This window comes from Sphaeramia orbicularis, chromosome 21 (genome assembly GCF_902148855.1).
Source record: "Sphaeramia orbicularis chromosome 21, fSphaOr1.1, whole genome shotgun sequence".
NCBI classification, from domain to species: domain Eukaryota; kingdom Metazoa; phylum Chordata; class Actinopteri; order Kurtiformes; family Apogonidae; genus Sphaeramia; species Sphaeramia orbicularis.
In genome coordinates, this window is record NC_043977.1 from 22858173 (window position 1) to 22882888 (window position 24716).

The 24716-nt window shown below is 36.6% G+C and overlaps 1 protein-coding gene across 4 annotated transcripts in view; it reads left to right on the forward strand.

The window, feature by feature from the left end:
* The first annotated feature begins 520 nt into the window (after window positions 1–520).
* Window positions 521–24716, forward strand: part of rapgef4a (Rap guanine nucleotide exchange factor 4a) — a 59298-nt gene continuing 35102 nt past the window's right edge. For 2 of the 4 annotated variants that reach the window (XM_030125414.1, XM_030125415.1), the window contains exons 1-4: window positions 521–629; window positions 4885–5027; window positions 5158–5246; window positions 6511–6657. In XM_030125414.1, coding sequence (XP_029981274.1) covers window positions 562–629; window positions 4885–5027; window positions 5158–5246; window positions 6511–6657 — 447 coding nt within the window. In that variant the 5' untranslated portion in view covers window positions 521–561. Of the gene's footprint in view, window positions 630–4884; window positions 5028–5157; window positions 5247–6510; window positions 6658–12684; window positions 12799–18364; window positions 18651–24716 lie in introns of those variants that run through there. The other 2 variants (XM_030125417.1, XM_030125416.1) reach the window with 2 other exon arrangements.

Sequence of the window (24716 nt, forward strand, 5' to 3'; positions counted from 1 at the left end):
AGGGTTAATTTATGTTTTTCCTGAAGCATTTTGTTGGTAAACTGTTATTTTAACGGACAGACTTATATATATATATATATATATATATATATATATATATATATATATATATATATATATATATATATATATTAGATAAATCATAAATTAGATAAATCATAGTATAATCAATATTTGGGCATGATTTCTCATCATTTCGACATTCAAAGTCATTATGCTGAGACAGACCTCATTATTTTGATTTGCAGGGTCTTTTTTCATGACTGAGGCAGAGATTTACTTCCACTCCAGGACTTAACTGTTGCTTCTTTTGCACACTGAGGTGTTTTTTCTTTCCTCTGCTGAAACTGGCTTCATATTGATAATAGATCCATCAGTGTGGGTGAAGCCTGTGGTGTGTGCGGTTGTTCCTGGGCAGGTGACATTCAGCTCAGCGGTGACAGACTGAGGGTTGATGGTCCCCCCTCCTCTCTCCTCCTCCTCTCTCCTCCTCCTCCTCCCTCCTCTGTGTTATCCTCTTCTCTTCTCTCTCCGCCGCAGCATCAGCAGCACGATCGCAAGATGGTAGCAGCGCACACTTCTTCTCATTCGTCGGAATCCGCCGAGTGGATTGTATGTCTAGATAAAAGGTAATCTTTTTATACAACCTATTCAAATCAAAGCTCCAACTCATTTTGTATGAACGAAGAGAACATGGGGTTAACACCGTTTGGATCAGAAGTAGCTGGGGCGTTGTTTCCATATGTGCATAAACAATAATATGGACATAGTTTTAATTTCCCAGCGGATCCTGACTTCTTTTACCAGAGCTTTAATGGGGTCACGATCACAGACTATTGACAGCTGTTAATATAACGGCGTCACCTTATAGGAGAACTATAGTCTAATGTACAACTGCAGTGACTCCAGTGTCACAGCAGGTGAAATAATGGAGTAAAGATCTGGAAATAATGACTGACCCTTAATTTGCTGCAATTTTTCTTTTCTTCTTTCCACATGATATAGACTGCATCAATCAGAGTGGGTTCATCACTTTCTTATTATCATTGATAATGTTAATGCAATTAACACTCTGAAGGACCATAGTCTTTGCTTAGTCTTTATTGCCATAATCAATAGGCAAATGTTTCTGAAAGCTGGAGAACACTTATGCATTTTTATGTCCTAAATCAGTGGTTCCTAACCTTTTTTTTTTTTTTTTTTTTTTTTAGCTCGTGACCCCATTTTAACATCACACATTTCTGGCGACCCCAGACATTCAAAACGGAGACTTTCTTTGTTGCTAAAACTGATCATGTTATAGTTTGCTATACTATGTTGCAAATAAAGGTTAATTTTAGATGACATTTAGGTTATATAATGTATATTATTATGGACGGAAGCAGAAAAGCCAGGTGTAGATTACTGCACAAAGTGAGACTTTTATTTTCCTTGGTCAGGATATGTACAGTCAGACCAGCTTGTATTTACAAGGCTGACAATTACTACTAAAAAACAATAACTCAAACTATGAATTATGAAAGAGCTGCAGCATCTGAAACCGACCACAGTGAACATTTGAAAGATAAACAGTACCACAGTGCTTCAGTTTCAGCTTCAGAGTTTGTCATGTCTTCTATGTAATGTGATTGTCTCTCTCAACTCATACATTTTTTTATCAGTAAGTTTTTATTTTTATGTTTATCAATTACTAGAAATTTCAGGTGACCCCATTTGAATTCCAGGCGATCCCACGTGGGGTCCCGACCCCAAGGTTGAAAAACACTGTCCTAAATTCATTCAATCTATAAATCTTATACAACTGGCTCTTGTTTAATGTTGTTAAAAATGTTCTGTGTCTGTAGCAACTGGATTATGAGAAGCATACTTTCAGTGGTTTGTCTAATATTTTGTCCTACTTTTAAAAATAGTAGATTTTTTTTTTTTTTTTACTGAAAATAGCTTGTTTTTTTCCCCAAGCCCAAATTAGATTTCTGGTCAAGATCTGTAGTACGTGTTCAGTACAAACAGTACAAAATAGTGGGACCCATCAAAAAAGAAGGATCACAAATCACAATGCATGTTTTACAGGTGATAGTTCTTGCAGATAAGAGACAAAGTTTATATTTCTAAACATTATGAATTATGCTGTTATAGACACTTGTCCAAGTCAGACTAAAGTTACATCCAGATTAAAAAAAAAAAAAAAAAAGCTGCAACCTCTTGCATTTTTACATAATAAACTGAGGAAATTAAAGAGGTTGTCAGTCATCATCATTTGTTGCTGCCACTGAAGCTAAAATGCACATTCATTTCTGTCATTTTGTGTTATTGTGCTCTTGACATGGCTGATAACTGATACACTCCAGAATTATTGAAGGCGGTGTCAGGTGTATAAGTGATGGTTGTTAAAACTCCATGGCTCTTACAGATAAAATGGTGCAGAGTGTGACCGTAGAGCCGTCGGTGTCAAACATGGAGGGACGTTGGATGCAGCTCAGGTGTAAATGGGCCACTTAGACACACAGTATGACGAAGGAGAAAAGGTGCACGTCACAAAGGCAGGTCCAAAGTACATCAGCTATAAACAGCCAAGTGACGCAGTATGCCAGATGTGTTTACACAGTAATATCCTCTGGTTAGATGTTCAAGCCACCTGTGCCACTCAAATCAGATGTGTGTGTGTGTGTGTGTTTTTCTTTTTTTTTTTTTGTATGACTCACTTTTTCCAAAATAGCCCTGATCTTGTTATTCTGATAGCAACTTTACACTTATAAAATATAAGTTTTAGATATAGTGCACTGTAGTCATATGAGGATTGTGCCATTTTGTAGTTTCAACACTGCAACAATCTGTTTTGTGATGAAAACACATTTGCTGGCTTAGTAGTTTCTAAAATAGTCCCTGGCTTCAAAACTTGTTCACATTATCTCTCCTTCTCTGATGTCCTCATGGTTTCATGTGTACATTTTTGAATTAATGGAAGGAAGCCGTATTGTTGTTCATCCAAAAATGTTATCGAAATAGAGCTTTGGCTTTCACACCTCAGATGTGACTGTGGGTGTGATTATAAAGTCCAGTCGGGAAGGGCATAGTATATATAATGTGACTAATGGGATTTGAAAGGTTGCCAAGGAGCACATGATGAAAAGTCATTTGGTTGCAAGCTGTTGCTCAGTGAACCGATTCTATTGTATGACTGCAGAGCTGATAATTGTATAAAATATGATAAATAGTTTTCAGACTTACAGGAAAACTGTATGTTGCAGTGGGCAAGCTGAATCATTGATACTACTGAGTTTAACTTTTTAGAAAGGATGGATGTGGATTCAAAGGTGATGTAAGCTACAGTACATCCACCCACAACTTACATCAGAGGACCTGGACTGAGCTGGGTTTTGCAATATGGGTGAAAAGCAAAGACTTTTATATGAATATCTGTCAAAAGTAAACAGAACACTGGTGTGAGACAGCCTCATGAGATTAGGGTTTTTTTTATCGTAAAAGAAAATTATAAAAGGAATTTTCTTATCATTTCACATACTTGGCAGCCCATGCGTATGTCTTTCTATGAGATATATTAAAAAATGCAGCAGTATAGAAGACTACTTTCCAGGGCTTCATAATATATTGGTTCAACATCATCATTGTGTGCACAGTATTCACACTACAACTCTTTTATTGTCAAAAAGATAAGCTCCTGCCATCATGTGATAATGGATTTTTAAAGGCTGCTATAATAATGATATTACTGAAAAAGATAATAGTTGGTGATTCAGCTGGTGTACCATGAACCTTAATCATTTAAAATGTGGGTGGAAGTAATTTTTATTTTTAACCCCCCCACCCCCCAAAAGGGGAAGTAAGGGGGGTATTGTTTTTGGTTCGGTTTGTTTGTTTGTTTATTTGTTTGTTTGTTTGTTTGTTAACACTTTAGCAGCAAAACTATTGGTTGAATTCATAGCACATTGGGTTTTATAGATTGCCAGTGACCCAGAATAGATCTGATTACATTTTGGGAAAAGTAGGTCAAAGTTAAAAATTTTTTTATGAATTTTTAAAATCTTTTTTCCCCCATTTACGTATAATGGGCAAAATTTCAAATGTCTGTATCAGCAAAACTATTGGTTGAATTCATACCAAATTGGATTTATATAGTTTGTTTCAATTTACTTCAAACTTGGCACAGATACGCCTGACATCAGCAGAGGCATAGACATGGTGACATCAGCTGGATCAATGCCAAAATAAACAAAAATATGTGCGAGGGGCATAGTTTGTTGAGCCTGGCACCACTTGTTTTTATTATCATCCCTCAAAGTTAGAAATTACAGTTGAGAATTTTGTTTTTATATATTAGTCAGTATTATTCAGACAAACCCAATAACTGACCAAAACAATCAACTCATACCCTTCTTATTTTCCATGAGTAATCTACAATAGAAGTCTGTTATATAATTTACTCTGAAAACCATCAGTCACTTTCATTCTTGATTTGTTTATTCACTACAACCTGGAAATGAACAAGTAACAGGACAAAAATGCAGAAAAGGTGGATTATACTGCAAAAAGTAAATAATAATTACCAAAACAAATTTGTCATCAGTGCTTTGCATTACCAAAACACGAGGCAATATGACTCGTTTGTTTTATTATTTTAATTGATACTAAAAACCTCTGCTACCATCTGTCAAGGATAGATATCTTCTGCAAGTGTAACTATTTTCATGGACATCATTGCTCAGGGACTAAATGGTGTCACATCTGTCACGCAGAGGTTTTCAGAATCTAGGCCAAGTTGAATATTTGCTGCTTTGGCTGCTGCAGCCTACTTCCACGCCTTGTACAGTATATGCTTATCTTAGCAGCTACCTGAACAATGTTCTCTGCTTTTCTCACTTTCAGACCAGCCGAACGCTCCGGGGAAGATGTTGACATAATCCTGGCACGTCTTAAAAATGTGAAGGCCTTTGAGAGATTCCACCCCGGATTGCTGCAGCAGATATGCCTGTGGGGGTTTTATGAATGCTTGGAGAAAGGCATCACCTGTAGGTCAAAACACTTCTCTGAAAGTCTCATTTCAATGAAGACAAAAAATAATGATAATCAGTAAAGATTAACATTTTAATTATTCTCTCATTTCTTAAAACGTGTTGTTTTTTTGGGAAATCTGTGCAGTGTATCGTCAAGGAGACATTGGCACCAGTTGGTACGCTGTCCTCTCTGGATCACTGGATGTCAGAGTTTCAGAGACATCAAATTATCAGGTAAGATCACAGTTTAAAAAACAAATGGAGCTGATATTAGAACAGAATAGAATAGAATAGAATAGAATAGAATAGAATAGAATAGAATAGAATAGAATAGAATAGAATAGAATGCCCTTAACTGTCATTATTCAGAATGTACAACGAGGTTGGAGGTTGGTGTCTATATATAAAATATAAGGTACAATAATATGTACAAGATAAAGTCCTACAAGACAGTGCAGTTGGCTTTATATACAATCTGAAGATAAAAGGATAGAATTGAGAATATAAAAAAATGTAAGAATGAATTGTACAGGATAATTGGATATATACAGAATAATTATAGTGCACATGGTGATTAATATCTACAGATGGTTATCTATTTAACATGTGATATTTATATTACATGTGGGAATGATTATATTGCACGAGATGAATGAATGTCTGTGCTCTCAACTCTTTTTATGCTGTTGACCATAAAGTTGGAATAATTTTTGTTTGCAGACACATTCCTCTTTTTATTCCTAGTTATACACATCAGTAATTACTTTTAATCAAGTGTAGTGATTACATAGTGAGTCCCAGTTACACTTTATCAATCATGTATAAATCACAATGTCACAATCATTTCATGAAAAGAAGCAAAAATGTTTCATTACAATTTATGACTTATACAGATCGTACTTTTCTGTAACTGCATTGTCTCATATATTATCATTATTACTTTCACTGACCTTTATTTAACCAACAAGCCCCATTGAGATTAGAAATCTCTTTTCAAGGAGTCCTGTCCAAGGTAGCAGCTATACAAAGTCATAGCTATATAACACACATACATGATACACAATGACCAATAAAGCAAATGTCAAAGTCTTTCATGGAAGATATGAAGAATTTGCACTGAAATAAATAACACATATTAAAGAATGCACATTCAGCCACTCTCTTGTTGAGAGTGTGGGCTGAAAAGAACATTTCTTAAATGTCACTGAGGCCTGCTGAATGACTAGTTCTGTATCTACTGAAGTGTTTCTGATCCTGTTTTTCAGTAGAATAAGGAGATAACATTAGTCATACACCACTTCCCTCTCCTTCACTGCTTATAATAATAATAATAATAATAATAATAATAATAATAATAATAATAATTGTAATAATGATGGATTAGATTTCTGTAGTGCTTTTCAAGGGACCCAAAGCGCTTTTCATTATTGATCCATTATTCATTCACTCTCATATAACACCATCCACGTATTTCCGCTGTTGCATATATCTCATGTAGGATGCTGTTACTATATGCACACTGGGGACGGGGACTGCGTTTGGAGAGTCCATCCTGGATAACACCCCCCGACATGCCACCATTGTTACGAGGGAATTCAGCGAGCTCCTACGCATCGAACAGAGGGAGTTCAGGTCTCTGTGGGAGGTGAGTACCTCCGTCTGCTCAGCGTGTGCTTTTATCAGCCTACAGAATTCCTCTGGTAACTTTTATTTTTATGACACATCTGAGAGATTAACTCCATTTAAATGTTAACAGCAGAAGATGTGAAAAGGCTGCGTGCCTAACACAACTTTTTTTTAGGCTTGTTTTGTTTCACTATTGTCTGAAGGTTAAGATTTTAGAGAAATTAATGTTATTTAATCTGTCTGGAAGAGAAACATCTTTCAAACATCATTACAATTTTAGATTTCCAGTGATTGGAATGATATAAAAAAGAAAAATAAAATGACAATTTATTCTAATTACAAAGAAGGAGGGAAAGGCGTAATCACAACAATGGATAAACAGTGATTGTTGATTTCACTGATTATAGATCCAACAGCCATGGCAACTGTCTTTAAAAATATCCTCAGATGTTTTAACCGACAGGGGGCTGCTTAACACCATGGAACATCCATCTTTTCTAGACTGTTCTTAAAGGACACAGATTCTTTTATTTGTGTCGTACACAAAGTCGCCCACCCTTAATGGTTTACAGGACACAAAGCCAAGCTCCAGCGGTCAAAATATTTCACTACATTTCATTATAAAATCACAGGTTCTGTTACAGCTCAATCTCAGTATAACACTCTGCTTTCACCCAGAGGCTTGGCAAATAAAACCTGCTGCAAAAACGGTGCCCTTTAGGAGGCGTAGCTAATTTTTCATAAGCATCCAGTCGAAATAAAACCACATAATGAGAGGATATTTTATTAAAAAGTAAATCTCATATATCCTTGTAGACAAGTTGGTAAAACAAAAATATTTTCAATAAAGAACGTCTGCTCTGGACTGGCATTAAACCTGCTGTTCTCTTCACTTAATATACAGGGTATACAGCTCCCCTTCTGCTCTCTCCCCATACACACATATACTACAGTAGTTATTACCTCCACCAAGGAGGCTATATTTTCATCAGGGTTTGTCTGTCTGTTTGTTTGTTTGTTTGTTTGTTTGTTTGTTTGTCTGTTAGCAGGATAACTCAAAAAGTTATGGAGAGATTTTGATGAAATTTTCAGGAAATGTTGATACTGGTTCAAGGAACAAATGATTATATTTTGGTGGTGATGTGGGGGGGGGGGGGGGGGGGGGGGGGGCAACAATGACGACACTGATCAGCCTTGGCAGAGGTCTGCGCTCTCCAAGTGCTTTTCTAGTTTATGTTGTTTTTAACTTAAAATCCATGATCTTGTAAAATATTATACAGCAATAACCTTATTTAAAGCGTTCAATAAATTACTACCAAGTAATATACAAAAAACTTCACAATTCAGGAGAGTACTCATAATTTGAGAGGCTTTGGAGATTTCACATTACCCAAATTTCGAACCACTCGTAAACGCTTTTGTGTGTCTGTATGTGGAGTGCAACTTTGGAACAGTCTGGACATCCAACACAAGCAATACCAAAATATCCACCGATTTAAACTGTTATACAAAAATATGGTCTGGTCCCAGTATAAAGATGGAGGGTCATAATACTGATGTTACATCAATATTCTGTCTTATGTGTTAATGTGTGCTTGTTGTTCCTCATCTAGTTGGTATGTGTTGTCCATTACCATCTGATATTGTTCTTAAGTAAAGTAAAGTAAAGTAAATTTTATTTATAGAGCACTTTTCACAGACAGAGTCACAAAGTGCTTTATCAATTCAAATCAGAATCAAATTAAGTTTACAGAGACCCAACAGAATCCTTCAGGGGCAAACACTTGTGATTGGTGACAGTGGCGAGGAAAAACTTCCCTTTAACGGGCAGAAACCTCGAGCAGACCCAGACTCCTGAAGGATGGCTGTCTGCCTTGACCAGTTGGGGTTAAAGAGAGAGAGAGAGAGTAAAGGAGGAGAAAAGAGAGAGCGATAGAGATATAGAGAGACTGGGGGGGGGGGATGACACATGGAGTACGTTATGATGAATACATAGAGTGTAATCAGTCTGTGGTGGTCCTGGGTCAGGTGGGAGACTAAAAAGCCTTTTTGAACAGGAGGGTTTTGAGGTGTTTCTTAAAGCTCTCTACAGAGTCCATGGACCGTAGGTGTAGAGGCAGGTCATTCCATAGACGTGGTGCCACAGCTTTAAAAGACCTGTCACCGCGTGTGCTAAAACAGGTCCGTGGAACCATCAGCAGGTGCTGTCCTGAAGACCTCAAGTTCTTATGTATGTATGTGCTGCCCTTTACCATTAGTGCTATTGTAGTTTTTTTTTTTTTTTTTTTTTTTTTACCATTGTTGGTATGTAATTATTGCTGTTCTTTACCACTTGTAGTACTGCAGTTTTTTTTGTTTTTACCATTGTTGGTATGTAATTATTATCATGTAAGTTGACGGTTAACTGTTACCTGTGGTAACACCACCAGGAATGTACTTTGTTTCTATTTTTTTTTTTTTACACACATTTGGTTATGCAATGTAAATACTGTCAAATGAGTTTATTCTAATTTGGTATAGGCCTATTTTGTTCTATTTTGTCCATGGTTCTGGCTTGAAATTGAAGGACAGGAGTGAGTATTTAAAATGTTATGTTCAGTTATTTGATGATGAGAATGGGGGTGGGATTAAATAAGTTTTCCTTCTTCCCACTCCTTTTCGAGTATAAATGAATGATTTTTTTTTTTTTGGAATTGTGAATTTGTTTGTATTCTATAAATGCTTGAAATAAACAAACAAACAAATGAATGAATGAACTTCATAGTCTCTTCACCATTGGTTGTGAGTCTTGGATTCATCTGCACTGTTTCTTTATATCTGTTTTTCTTTTGTTTTCTTTTGTCTTTGTTTTTGTCTGTTGGGGCCTCTTGCCAGGTCATCATAGTAAATGAGAGGCTGTTCTCAATTGACTTTACCTGGTAAAATAAAGTACTGAATGCTAATTTGAAATATGCAAAATAGAAGTCTTTTGCGCATGGAAGTGTAAGGGTTAATATGAGATCTGTCACCATCGATGACAAGTTCCACTGCTCTTTTGCTTGCATACATGAAACAGGAAAAAATAATCACATGTTAACCCCCTACCATCCATACAAACATTTCAGACATCGGTGAGAAACTGAAAATTAATAGCAAGATTTTCTCAGTGAGTCAACATTTGGGTTTTTCACTTCAGGATTTTAGTTGAAGGTACACACTTGTGTTAGTCGAAGGATTCCAGCTCATTTAATCTTCCACATGGGCCCCGTTCCTTAACAAAGCAAATTTGTGCCCTCCTTAACATATCTGCGTGGTTACTGGTCTGTTTCTAACAAATGAAATTACCAAGAGGGAACACCCAGATGACGCAATGAATTACATATGCTGACTGAAATATTTCAAATTTCAAATAGTCAGCTCAAAACAAGCTTCAAGAATCCTCACTAACAGCATTAACCCCTTGCATTTGGCATGATAGACTCAAAACTGTTGTTAAAGTGAAATATTTGTATGGATGGTCGGGGGTTAACATGTAATTATTTTTTTTCCTGTTTTATGCATGCAAGTAAAAGACCGTTGGAACTTGTCATCCATGGTGACAGATCTCATATTAACCCTTACACTTCCATATGCAAAAGACTTATATTTTGAATAATTCAAATTAGTGTTGTTCACTGAAGCATGAAAACTGCAGGACACTGGTGTCAATCAAAAGAGAATTACATGGTCAATAAACACATATGACCTGATTTTTAAAATGTCTTCTCATTTTGGTTTTATGTTGTTTTTTCTAAGAGTCTACTTCTTTTCATTTCATTTCATTTATTTTATTCACATATCTATTAAAAGATCCAAGTGTAAAAACATTACATTTTACATTTACATTATATGAAATGAGACACCCTGGGAAGCTGAAGAGCTTTTTGAGGGGGGCCCAGGCACAAATAATAAAAAACACATGTAACAATAATGCAACACATTTTACAGTAAGACAAACCCCAAAATACCCCCCTTTTCAAGCACCCACACTCTCATACAGAACAGGTTAACATGATTTTTTCTGATAAACCCTGTAGTACTGAATGCTACTTTAAGTAGAATTTTACAAGTCAAACTCACAATTTATTGTCAAGATGGTAAAGTAACATGTAGTTTAGTGTGAAACAGCTGAGTGGACTGGATCCCTTGTTTCATGTAGCACTACCTTGGCATATTTCACCTCGATCTTTGAGAATGAGGTGCAAAAGTACTAAAAAAACTGAAAATCAGCACAAATCGGGTTGTATCAAAACTGCAGAGAGATTTGCAGTGACTCTGAGCAGGTCATGGAGAGACATGGTAGCAGTAATGAAGTGTAGCCTTATACTGATACTTCAGCAGATTTACAGCAAAGTACCTTTATTTGCAAAATGATCTTTGGTATTCAAAATTCAAGATTAAATACTCAAGATTTTACTGTCATATGCACAGGAAAAAATATAGCAGTCATACCATACAGTGAAATTCTTGTCTGCTATCCCTCTTTCCACAGTAGAATTAAATACTTACCCATAAAGACCCAGTGCTACTTTTACGTCACTTCCCAAATGACTTTCTTCTCTGTATTCAACCTATCTTAAGTGATTTATCCCCAGTTATTATAATATTATCCTCTGTATTTTGCATTTTATTAGTGGTTCAGAAGTGACTAAACATTTTACATCAGTAGATGGTTTTGGTTGCCAATGGCTGTTTGGGTCTTTATGGGTTAAAAAAGAAATAGAATACAATTAAGTATATTTACAGTTAAACAGATTAAGTGTATTTAGTGTGACAAACATAACTCAAGTCAAATGAGATAAAAAAACAAAACAAAACAAAAACAAGCAAAAACAAATCATTAATCTCAAGCCACTGACAGTACAGTAATACAGTTATTTCTCAAATCAGGTCCCACCGTCAGGCACCGTCAGAAGGGGCTGTATTACAGTGCTACAGTTTACAATATTTATAAGTTAATTAGACAACACATGTTTTGTACATACAGTCATTGAAAAAATTATTAGACCACCCCTTGTTTTCTTCCATTTCTTGTTCATTTTAATGCCTGGTACAACTAAAGGTACATTTGTTTGGACAAATATAATAATAACAACAAAAATAGCTCATAAGAGTTTAATTTAAGAGCTTATATCTAGCCATTTTCCATGGTTTTCTTGATAATAACCAAAATCACTTAAGTTCTTACATCAATAGCTATGGCGTTGTACTGGCAAAAACAGTGCTTTTAGGCATTTCATGTTTTTTTTTTTTCTGTCTGTTTTAGCCACATGATACACACAGGAGTTAGTACTTGATTGCATAACTATTGTTTTTGAAGACTTTTGATGGTCTAATAATTTTGTATATTATATAATAACAGAATATTTTGTATTGGAATTGGAATTTTGGATGCAAAAACTTATAATTGAACTAAGTGCAAGTCAGATTATATGTGATGTTTAGTTCTTTTGTTTTGATGTTTGTTGCAGGTTGGATTATGATCACATTCATTGCCTGCAGAAAATCATGCACAAGTCATTGTAATCTAATACCAGGTTTATTGGGACACTTGAGGTCTGCTCATTGTGGCCACTAGATGGAGGTGCAGCTCTGTAGACTCTTCTATTTCTGTGTTGTTGCTGTTGCATGCATTGATTCACTCATCCCAACACAACTTTGAGACAGACTCGCTGTTCAGATGCAGTACTATCGCATGCCGTATAGCTTGCTGTGTCAACACAAACATGGGACAGAATGTAAAAAACTGTAGCAAATAGCTCTGAAGAAAAAATGCATGTCACAAGATACTGAAGAGAAACAGCATTGTTTACGGACAAACAAGACTCGTCTGGTGTTTTGCTCGGTCTCAATGCATCCCTCATCTCCACTTCCACAGCTCCATGCTGTTTGGAAGGTGTCGTGCTGTTTGTGGCCCCTCTCATCCTAAACCCCCTCTGCTCTGGGCTGGTTTCCTGAGTAAGACAGCCCATTTCCTCTGGGACCGAAGGGCACATGGGCTGTTAAATTATGGGTCTGTGTCAGTGCACTGGTCAGCAGTGGGACTGAATACTTACCCTGGTGTGAATGTGTGTTGAGGATGATGTGGCAGCACATCTAAGCTACATTTTTATCTCTTCCTTGGGGTGACCTTTTCAGCAAGGTTTGTTTCACACAAGATTTTACAGCTTCTGATTGTGATGTTTTGTTGTTTTTTTGTGATACAATAACAGAATGTTTATCATAGGGCTGCTGAGTTCTGCAAATACCTGACATGGTTGCAAATTTCACAGTTTTTGCAAAAATATTCTTGTATATTTTATCATTCATCCTGTCTTTTTGTGCATACTGCTAATGTGTTTTCATCATTTATACTGTGGAGGTTGTTGCAGGCTCTAGAAAATTACATTTATTTACCTTCAGTAGAGTTGTACACTGTTTCCAGATGTACTTCAGCCAGTAGCCATAACAGTTACAGCATTAGCGTCGATGCATTGATCTGAAGTTGTTAAGAGTGCTGAGTTGGCTTTGTCTCACAACTTACTGAAGCTGTGAGCAAAAAGCTGTGGAGTCTGACTTAACGTAATCAACCTGTTGACAGATAATCATTATGCTAGCTCCCAATACAAGTTGTTCTTTGGTTATTTCACATTGTTCAACCTGTCAGTGATGCTCACTTTTTTCTCACAGTGATGCTGCAGAGCTGAGAGACTGTTTAAGAAGTGTCCTATTACTGGTGGCGTCAAATGTGACTCCAGTTCTGTCTTCAACTCCTCTGGGGTTGGTTTCCCTGCTGTTTTGACTGATCATTTGAGCTGCTTTATATTTGTTTTATTTAAATTTAACCTATAAAGACCCAAACATCCATCACTGACCAAAAGCATCTACAGATCTAAACTGTTTAATAGCATTTCATCCACTAATCCAATCAATACATGGAAATAATTGGTGTAAAATACAGATTGTCGTCTTTTCATGGTCATCAGATATGACCCATTTGGACATTCAGAGGCTCCATAGTGAACATGGAAACACCGTCATTTTCTACAGCATTGGTTCACCAGTAAAACCCATGGAGTTGGATCAATGATAGTGAATGGAAATGCTTGATTTATGTTCAGTTAATGATAGATTTTACTGGGGGAAAAAAAGTCCCTTTTCCTGCCGTTTTCTCTGTTTGTTTTTTTGTTGTTTTCTTTAAAACTCTTTTTATTGAAATTAGAATAATGACAACATAAAAAAGTCATATATAGTATCCAATATATGTGATGTCAGAACAAGAACACTACACCTGCACTCACTCACATATACACACACACACACACACACACACAAAGGGCAGGGGGGTCTGCCTACTTACTTCATATTAAAGTAATCTACAAAGGTTTGCCAAATTGAATAAAATAACTTTACATTATCTTTTAGTGGAAACTTGATTTTCTCCAAATGTAAGTGTTGCATAATATCTTTTAACAGAGCCTGATGAGTAGGAGGATTTTTTCTCTTCCAGTTTAACAGAATAAGGCGTCTGTCCAGTAGTGTCACAAACTTCAAAACAACACTCTGTTTAGTTTGTCTCTGTTTTTGATATAATAACCTTCAACTTTAATCTGAGCTTTTATGAACATTTTCATGGTCAGTAAACAAAATACCTGATTTATACTGATAAAATGCAAAATACAGAAGATAATATTAGAACAAATGGTGATAAATCACTTAAGAAAGGTTAGATATAGAGAACATTTCATTTGGGAACTGACACAAAAGTAGCGCTGGGTCTTTATGGGTTAATCACAGTTTGTTATGCATGAAAAACTTTTAGCTGAACGAGGTTGGTAAATATAAAGACAAACAGTAGATCCTTGCAGTGATTAATGCTTGTAAGGGACTACAGCAAAAGAGAAAAATTTAGCCAACAGTCTCACCTCAAAGTCTAAAACACACTGAAACACCTCCTCATTTTCCTCCCACTTAGATCTGGCCTCCTGCAAGGCGCCTGTGGCCAAGTACACTTAGGAAAATATGCTACAGTTAAAACAGTGTCGTCCTAATGAACCACTGGATAGCATATCCACGCTACTGTGGCTGTCTGTGGCAAGTAAGGATTATATCTTTGTCCTGTTTTTGGTTCTTTCCCTTACACATTTATCAGAATCATCTTATTCCCTAAGTATGTGAAGACAAAAAAAGTTATTATTTACTGGTAGTTGTTGTTTCTCTAGTAAATTAGAAATACAAGATATAATGAAAATTGTACTTATTTACAGTTATAGTGCAATTTTTGTGCAACTGTGGATAATAAGGGAGAGTGTTAACTGTTCATTGAAGTGACTGCTGTGGAGAAGAAGCTACTCCAGTGCCCTATGGTCTTGGTCTAAGGATCTAACTGTTTGATACTTCTGATTTATATTTGATTGTTTTAATTCATATAAAACATGCTATACAGTGTACAGAGCTGATATTGAGCATATAAGGTATTTACTTCTTTCCACTCCTTTTAAATAACACTAAAATTGTTTAAAGTATTTCTTTTGTATAATAGGATAAATTTACAGTTTTTTTTTTTTTTTACTGCTTGTTCTCTGTTGATAATTTGCTTTGGGTATTTACTTGGTAGGTGGTTGTATTGAGATTTTTATGTCAGGAAAAAAAAAATCATTCATTCATTCATTCATTGATGCATGTTTTAAAAAACAGACTTCTACCATTTGGTTTCAATACATTATAAGTAACTATGACAAACTGCATTATTGATGGTAGATGGATGCATTGAGTTTTAATATTTATTCTCCACTGCTACATCCACTATGGTGATGGCTTTCATGTATCCCGGTGGTCGACAGAAGCTGGATTCTGTAACTGAGAATGAGCAGCCGTGTTCTTGTTTGTTTAACAGAGCAGACATGAGCCGAGCTCAGCACACCCAAAGCCTGGATGGCCTGATCATCAATTTGCTCTACACTTTGTGTCCTGCTTCCGATAGGCACTGAAGCTGAAACAACAACATTGCGATTTGTGTTTTTAGGGACGTAAGGCATTTCTTTCACTGTCCTTTCAGCCTACACGTGACAAGAAGCTTTGATGTTTTAGGTTAAATTTCACAGAACAGACAACCTGTGAGTGTAGTTTTATACTGTACATGTTGTCAGTAACATATTTCTAATGCTTAAATGCTGCCTGAAGTGTGTCTGTCGGTTGCTGGGCTGAGACAGTGGGTGGTGGGTTCGTGTGTCACTATCGTCAGTCCATAAAAGAAGCCTGGTGGGCAGCCAGTGGAGAAGGCTGATGAACAGGAAGTGGCAGGGACGCAGCGTGGCCTCTGGTGTCTGAGAATTGGGTGCATGGGGGGGTTGGAAAAACAAGGCCACATGGATGCTCTCGGGGTTCAGCGTCTGAGTAACACGCTACATCTGAGACCACAGCTCCTTTAGAATGTGTACCCGAACAGCAGGAAGATTGCATGAAACACACTGTTTATTTCGTTATTTCCGCTCAGAATTGTTGCATCATTGCCTTTCTTTAAACGTCTCCACCCTGAGATTGCAGATGATCTACCTTGTTTACACACCCACTAACCAACGGATTTTTGTTTTTTCTCTTTCAATTTTCCAATCAACAGGGTCATGAGGAGGTTAGATTAGTGAGCTTTAAGATCTGAAATAGAATGTATTAACTAACTATGTATTTTCAACATTGCATCTACCATTATTATGTTGCTTAGCTTATTTGGTAGAGAGAGAGAGAGAGAGCTTTAAATATATTTATATATTTTTCTTTTTCGGTTGTATTGGATCATTTGTTCCTGCTACTTTATATTATACTTGAATGGAGCGACTGTAACACCCAATAATTTCCCCCTGGGATTAATAAAGTATTCTTTCTGATTCTGATTCTGATTATGTCATTAAAGTAGTTGTATGTAGTACTGATATTCCAAACTCAACAGCAGGGCAAAGTTGCATACCAGAACATATTCAGGACTACCAAAACCACCAACATTATGTATCCACAGACTCTGTCACTAACTGAATAAAGTACAAAGCTCATTGTTTACACACATCTGTATTATGGAGTCGTCAAGTTTTCATCTTCAAATCCAAAGTCAGAGCCAGTTGTTCTGACAGCATTTTGTCTTATAATCTTCATGTACTGCATCAGCTGATAGTTTACATTATAGTTCTGCCACAGTAAAAAAAAAAAACAACAACAACTAATCACTTCGTCTTCAGTATAGTTTGTGTTGTCAGTAGCTGCACTAAAAGTCTGTTTGGAATCATCTAAAACAAGGCCAGAACTTTCACAGCTAAATCTGAACATGGATCAACAAATGGCTAACTTAGCAAAGATAATAACATCACATGATAAATTTATACCTTCTTTAGCCTCATAATCAAACTCACCTATGTAGAAGAAACTTTGTGATTTCAGCATCAAACTCCATTCTTCTTATTTGGGGCTGCGTCCAGTGATGACAACAACAAAAGTGCTTCTAGATTTATCACTTTCTTTGAGTCCAAAAGTTGTTTTCAGTGGCTCTCATCTGGTCACTTTTTGATGCTTTGGTCAAAGGGCCCGTGGCATTAGTTTTCTCTCTCCATGGGAGATCAGCAGAGTGACTCACTACTCCCTCTAGTGGTCACCTAAATCCCCCAGATTATTAGTGTAAATTAATTCAGTGTATATGTCTACAGTCTATACATTGGTATCTTTGGCAGAAGTTTGGAGCTCTTCATTCTAAACACTCTAAAAATAATTTCAGGTCATTTTTTAATATTTGAAAGTGGGAATACAACACATAGCCCCTTTACTACAGATTCAAATCACCAAAACTTTCCATTTTCAGAGAGTGGTTGCTAGCTCAGAGGTTGTTGTTTTGCATACTGAGGGGGTCATTTAAAGTGGTAACACGCAGACAGAGGAAGGAGAGGAGACTGAAATCTGTGAGTCAGACTAGTTTGCATCCAAATCCAGATTTACAAGATAAGGATATATGTGTTTGTCACATGCGCGTGTGTGATGTATTTGTATCAATAGCTTCTGTCTAAACAACCCCTCACTAATATGCTTAGTTTCTTAGTTGAAAATGCAGCTGTCTTGTGGTTTTGATAAGTAACAAGGTCAGAGATAAGGCACCATCTGGTCTCTGTCCTTGAAAGGAAGGAGCTCAGTCAGTGACAGGATACTGGATGATGAATTTAGCATTGTACAAAGAATAAAAGCTGAAAAAGTTACAAGTTTAACTAAATTCTGTATGGGTGGTCCTCAGAGGGAAATATGTCATAGAGGAGTTTAAAGTTAATAGAGGCAGAAGGGATGTTATCGCAATTTATTTTGATATGTCCGCTTGTTTATCATCAGTGTTCATGCTGGGATGAAAATGAGCAACTGTTTTATGTGGTCATATTAGAGAGAGAGAGAGAGAGAGAGAGAGGTAGACAGACAGACAGATGTATAGAGTGTGAGAGAGAGAGAGAGAGAGAGAGTTGGTGGGAGTGAGAGAAAAGAGAGAGAGTGAGAAAAGAAGAGAGTGAGAGAGAGAGATAAGAGAGTGAGTAAGAGAGAAGTAGTGAGAGGGAAAGGGAGAGAGAAAATGAAAGAGTGAGAGAAGAAGAAAAAGAGAGGGAAAGATTCAGTGAGAGGGCATGAGAGAGAAAGAGCAAGAGAGTGAGTGAGTGAGAGAGAGAGAGAGAGAAAGAGAGAGAGAGAGTGAGTGTGTTACTCCCGTGTGCTCAGACAGTGGAGTTGAGTAATCACCTAGCAACTGCTGCTGTAAAGCAGTCAGCAGCTGACTGGCACTGGGCTGTGTTCACAGGCTGACACAGTCTGCTCACTCTACTCTCAGACTGGGATCAAAGCTGCTGGATCTTGTAGGACTGTGCTCGATATGACCCACGACTAGAGTGTCACTCACTGGACCTACATGCTCACAGTCTGGATTAAGAGGCTGCAGAGGATCTTTCACTCAATAACAGCTATAGGCTAAGCACATACATGGGACGCTGGTAGCATCTTTAGGTAATGTTTGCTAAACTTTTTAAGCAATGCACTGCCTTTGTTTAATAGGACTATATTATCAGTTGATTGAATTTTTTGCAGAATTGCATTTGCTAATGTTTTAACACTATCTCTATCTCCAGAATTTGTGCTTTAAGTGTCATAAAGTGAACATATTTGATTCAAAAAGGATGATTCAAAGTGGGGAAATGTAGTTTTTAGTTCTCTAGCTGTTTCTGTTTGGAGAGAAATGTAACAGCGCTGAAGTGAAGTGAACCTCATGGGAGGGTCTTCCCCCAATTGTTCCCCAGAGTAGCCTGAAGTGTGTCTGCCCGGAAAGAGTTCAGAATAATCAGAGAATGCTTTGAGGACATCTTGCACTTTGTAGGTTATGTAATCTGGGGGGTGAATTATTCAAAATTCAAGAGTGCATTCATGCACAGTGATGCTCACAATGCAATAATCTGCTCAAGCATGAAAGACTGAGGAGTTGGAACTGAGATATGTATCTAATATTATGGCACAGATGAACTCATCAGCTGACTCTTTAAGTGCATCCATTCACACTGAATACATGAGATGCATGCTGTATATTCAACCCAGTAATCATTTTACACCACCATATTTCACACAAATAATTCTCTCAGTGTAGTAGCTCAGAGTTTAAGATGTTTTTGAGGTCTCCTGCTGCTGTGAACACTGAAGTCAGTGTATCAGAGCAGATGAGCACAACAGTTGACCGAGCTTCACTGGAGGAATACAGAACATCTGTTATTGCAGACATAAACTCCCCATTTATACAGAGATAAAAGCTGTTCAATGATGAATGCAGAATCATACCTTAGTGCACTCAGATCTAACTGTGCACTCTGATTATTATTCAGTTTGACCTTTCATTCATTGTGCTTTGAATCAGGATCTGATGTTTATCATTGTAATATTAATGTGTAGTTAGTTTAGTTAATTGACTGTTTTACTTACTGGAGGAAAATTAGACGTCATAACAGTCCAAAACAAATACATAACACAAAAGTACAAAGTAGCAACAAATATGTTAATGTTGCATAAGGGTATGATAACACTGCCTGGTTTAACAATTTAGAATTTTGTTAAGAATGCCATTAGTTAAGAAAATATAAGACTCTTGAAGACAAACCCAGTAACAGTGATGGAAATGAAATTAGCAGGTTCACTTCAGAGTTTCTGCTGCCTGGAAATGACAGATTTTCTGTCAGAGTTAATTGTGTTGAAGTGACCCTTTTAGCCACCCTCGGGGTCAAAGTCTGTCTGAAAAATCTAAATCTATAGAGTTAACTTTCATTTAAAGCGTCTGGATGTGATTGGATTAGACTTTTACTCTTTTACTTGCGTGATCACATCCCTTCAAACATCACGAGTCCTATTCTGGTCATTTCTAAAACACATTTCAGCCAATTAAAACAGTTACTGCAGCAAAGTCTAATCCATTTTTGCGATTGCATTAGTTTATTTACATAACAAACTGTAAACTGCTTATCAAACCTCTGTGTGTATGTGTTTCTGAGTCACAGTTTCATGACCTTGTCCAATAAGGTTTAGATCATATGGATTTACAGTTGTTATCCACATGTAACAAGATGATACACTGAAGTAGATCTGTAGAAATAACTCATTCTATAAAGCATATGCTGGTACATTGTCCTTTAACAAATGGAGATAAAAATGATAAGAACATAGAGCCTCTTACAGTATTATTGTCATATATAGTGACAGAATACATGACGTAACTGCACAAATCTGAACCACTCACTGTTGTATTAGGGCATGAAACACTGATGTAAATATTGGAGTTTGTGTATCAACAAAAGACAATTTTGGATTTAAAAAAAAAAAAAAAATGTTCCCACTGTATTTACAATTTTAATTTTATCGTCGACACTAACTAGTAAACTTTCTTACTTATGTTTAATTTAATGGTTATTAATTTAATGTTATGGATGAATAAGGTTGGGTATCATTCAGACCTGTTTGATGTTGATTCTAAATGATAACAAATACAAAACTACACAGCCCTCCATTGGATAATTATCGCAGTGATTAATATGTTTTAGGTGTAAACGATTTAACGGATGCAGTGAGTAGCTTCTCATTTCTTAAACAACTATCAGTTTGTAGAGAACATAAAAAATGGGCTGTGTTTCAGTGTTAAAAGGTCATGTGGTCTGATGAGTTCAGATCAACCCTGTTCCAGAGTGATGGATGGAGTGATTACCCATCATGCCTAGGGCCTTACAGTACAAGCCAGTGGGGGGAGTGTTGTGATCTGGGGTTGCCTCAGTTGGTCTGGTCTACTGTAGGTTCAGCAACATTATGTGACCAAAAACTAATGGAAGTAAATATTGTAAGAATACACAGGCTTATCAAAATGAATCCATAATGAAAGAAAAGCTAAAAGTTGTCCAGAGAAATAGTAGTGTGGCACTTTTTTTTTTCTTGCGCTATGTATATTACACATTATGTTACAAATATTAATCATCATCTGCATTTTTACACATTCAAAGCAGTATTTTAACATAAAAATATGAACCTATTTTCTTCAGTGCTCTGTACGTTTTTGTTCTACGTTTTAGCACCCTATCCTAACCATGACTCCAAGTTACTTGTAAACATAACATCATTAACAAAGATTTTACTAATCTGTGCATGTGTGCTGTGTACTTCTTTTTTTTTTTTTTTTTTTTTACTCATTATTTGTTGTAAACCCCCCCCCCCCCCCCAAAAAAAAAAAAAAAAAAGGGGAGGCAAGGGGTATTGTTTTTGGTTTGGTTTGTTTGTTAACATTCTAGCAGGAAAAAAACATTGGTTGAATTCATATCAAATTGGGTTAATAGATTGCCAGTGACCCAGAATAGATCTAATTACATTTTGGGAAAAGTAGGTCAAAGTTCAAATTTTTTATGAATTTTTAAAATCTTTTTTTCCCCCATTTACTTATAATGAGTGCAATTTCACATGTCTGTAGCAGCACAACTCTTGGTTGAATTAATAGCCTACCAAATTGGGTTTACAGATTTCCAGTGACCCAGAATAGATGTGGTTACATTTTGGGAGAGGTAGGTCAAAGTTAAAATTTTGTGTGAATTAAAAAAAAAAGAATCTTCCATTTACTGATAATGGGCAAAATTTCAAATGTCTATAAAAACAGCAATTTTGTTTCAATTTACTTCAAACTTGGCACATATGTAGAGGGAATTGATATGATGACATCACCACATACATAGACATACATCAGCTGGATTGATGCCAAAATAAGCTACAATTTATGCAGGGGGTGGGGTTTGTTGTGTCTGGCACCACTTGTTACCTCCGCCAAGGAGGTTATGTTTTTGCCAGGGTTTGTTTGTTTGTCTGTCCGTTAGTGTGCAACATAACTCAAAAAGTTATGGACAGATTTTGATGAAATTTTCAGTGTTTGTTGGAAATGGGATAAGGAAGAAATGATTAACTTTTGGGGATGATCTGGAAGAAATCCTGGATTCTGGATCACTTTGAAATTTTCGTTAACATTGTGGTAAATGGGGCCAAAATTTTCATTTCCCAATATCTCGCTTAATTATTGACCAAAACTCATGAAATTTAACTCAGGAATTGACAATGGGGTCCTCTATCACATTTCAAAGGCTGATCCAGATCTGATCCAGAAGGCGGATTTTATTTTAAAAAATAAATGTAGGATTTGTATCACCGATTATGTGGGGAATTTTTGCGCTTGGCGGAGGTCTGCGCTCTCCGAGTGCTTTTCTAGTTTAGACTTAATTTGCCATTAAGATATTGAAGATTGGTACTGACACAAGAGTCCTAAATGTTTTACGTCTTTTAGTAACCTGACATTAACTCTTATCTGCCAGTTGCTTACCATCCATGTTGTTGTTTTGTTTCATGAGTAATCTCTGAACTTGCACAATGACAGGAACCATGTCACAACCCATAAACAAAGACAACATGGAAAAACATTAGACAATAAAAAATAAGATGTTTCCATTAAAAGACAAATTGGTTTACACTTTCTAAAAACAGCAGCTAAACCCCAGACTGTTGTAAATGTGGTATATTTTGAGTCACAGGAGTCATTACTCACAAAATAGAAACTGAGTACCTTTTACCCACCTGACAGCAGTTCTAATCTTCCTCTTAAACAACACTCCCACCCCCCCCCACCCCTCCGCCCCTCAGGGATGCTGACTAACCGGCTCAGAGGAGCTCAGTTCATTTGTTCATGTGCTGCTCACTTTAAGTGCTCTTCCCTAATCCGTTAATTGTCAGCAAAGACAGATAAGTGACTTGTTTTGCTGTGTGTCCTTGTATTGATTAACTCTGAATAATTTAATCTGCGCATATAATCTGCTGTTTCAAGGCTCAGATTACAGAAACCACAGTTTTTTACAGCGTGGTGTTGATGTTAATCGCTATCATTCATGAAAGCAGCAAATCAAACCCTCATTTTTGCTTCAGAAGACTGAGGTCACCGAGACATAAATGACTTCTTAATAGTGGAAAAAAAGCTGTACGCCCCTAAAGGGTTGGTAAAGTGATTATCTGGCTTCAGAGGGTTGAATTGGATTTAAAACATGACCTCTGAGAGAACATTAGATCCTGGAACAAATGGCTCTAGAGTCATGGCTTTCATTTGGTCTCCACTGACTAGAAGATAGGAAGGTAAAGAGAATCGGAGTCACTAAGTGGTCCTCAATCAGCTTTTTATTGACCTAAAACTGCTGGGGAACATAATTAGGTTTTTACTCATCTCTTACCACAAATGAATCCCGAACCCTCTACTGGATAAATAGTTAAACCACTCACTTTATCTCCTTTCTCGTGATGTTTTTCTTCAGCATGTTGGAGCCTACTTACTTTCGCATTATGTTCTAGTTCTACTCTGTATGTTGTCACGCAGTGTGTAGGCAACATTTCTTCATGGCTCATTGGCTCTGGTTGGATTGACCTCTTTGTGCTGCGGTGTCATGAAAATATACGTGACATTTATAGTGCATGTGTGCAGTATGTTGACCATTACATAACATCTATGATGCTGCAGGGCACGGTGATTGTAGCTGTGCTCTACTTCCTCCGTGACTTCATCTTATACCACATTAAGAAGAACATGCCTTCTGACAAATAAACCTAATGTAAAACAGGGTTGGACAATATGAACGGAAATGTAAACACAATAAAAATGTTTGCATCAGTCAATATTGATGAGTAAATGAAGGTTGATTTGTGCTTTTGAAGGAAAGAGGAAGAAATCATAGAAAAACATGACAAACAGTATAAACTACAAATCTGAGGTAGAATAAGCTGATCAGTTGCTAAGCCTGTAAACAATACATGCTAACCTTTTTCTATTTTTTCATCTTTGCGAGCAAAGCAGATTAAATGTTACACTGTCCTATTTCTGGCTTCTACTTACTATGGATTTGTACATGCACGTTGCAATTATTGGAAAGGGAATTAAAATTATGTAGCACATTATGTCAAAAATGTGCCATGTTATGTGTTATTCCCAGCCCTTACCTAACATAAAAAAATAGAATAGTAATCCGGTTTTAGTTTAAAATTCTAGGCAATTATTTTTTCGAGTAACAAATATTTAGCAAATATGTATGTGAGTTGTTATTATACTGGGAAAGTTTGACTGAGATAAAAAAAACAAAAAATGTTGATATAAGAACATCCTGAGCAAGACAAGTTGCAGAAAAATTAACAAGGTTTAGACACAGTTGCAGCAATAATGTATGTATTACATACACTGTTCAGTTAATAAAAAAAGGTCACACACATTATTTTGTTGGACAGCCAGGCATTGTTTATGTTATGCAATGGTAATGCGCTTATGCAATGTCACAATGAATGCTAGAACATTTATTTCCATCCATTGTTGCATTAATTTTTGATGTTTTATTGATAAAGGAAGAGTCAAACCACTATGTGAAGTCTCCACATCCCAAAGATCACCAATATCCCATGCTCCCTGAACATCTCTTTCACAATCTGATCCTTTTGAATCATGGGATTGCCATCTTGGAATATACCCATACCATCAGAGACTTA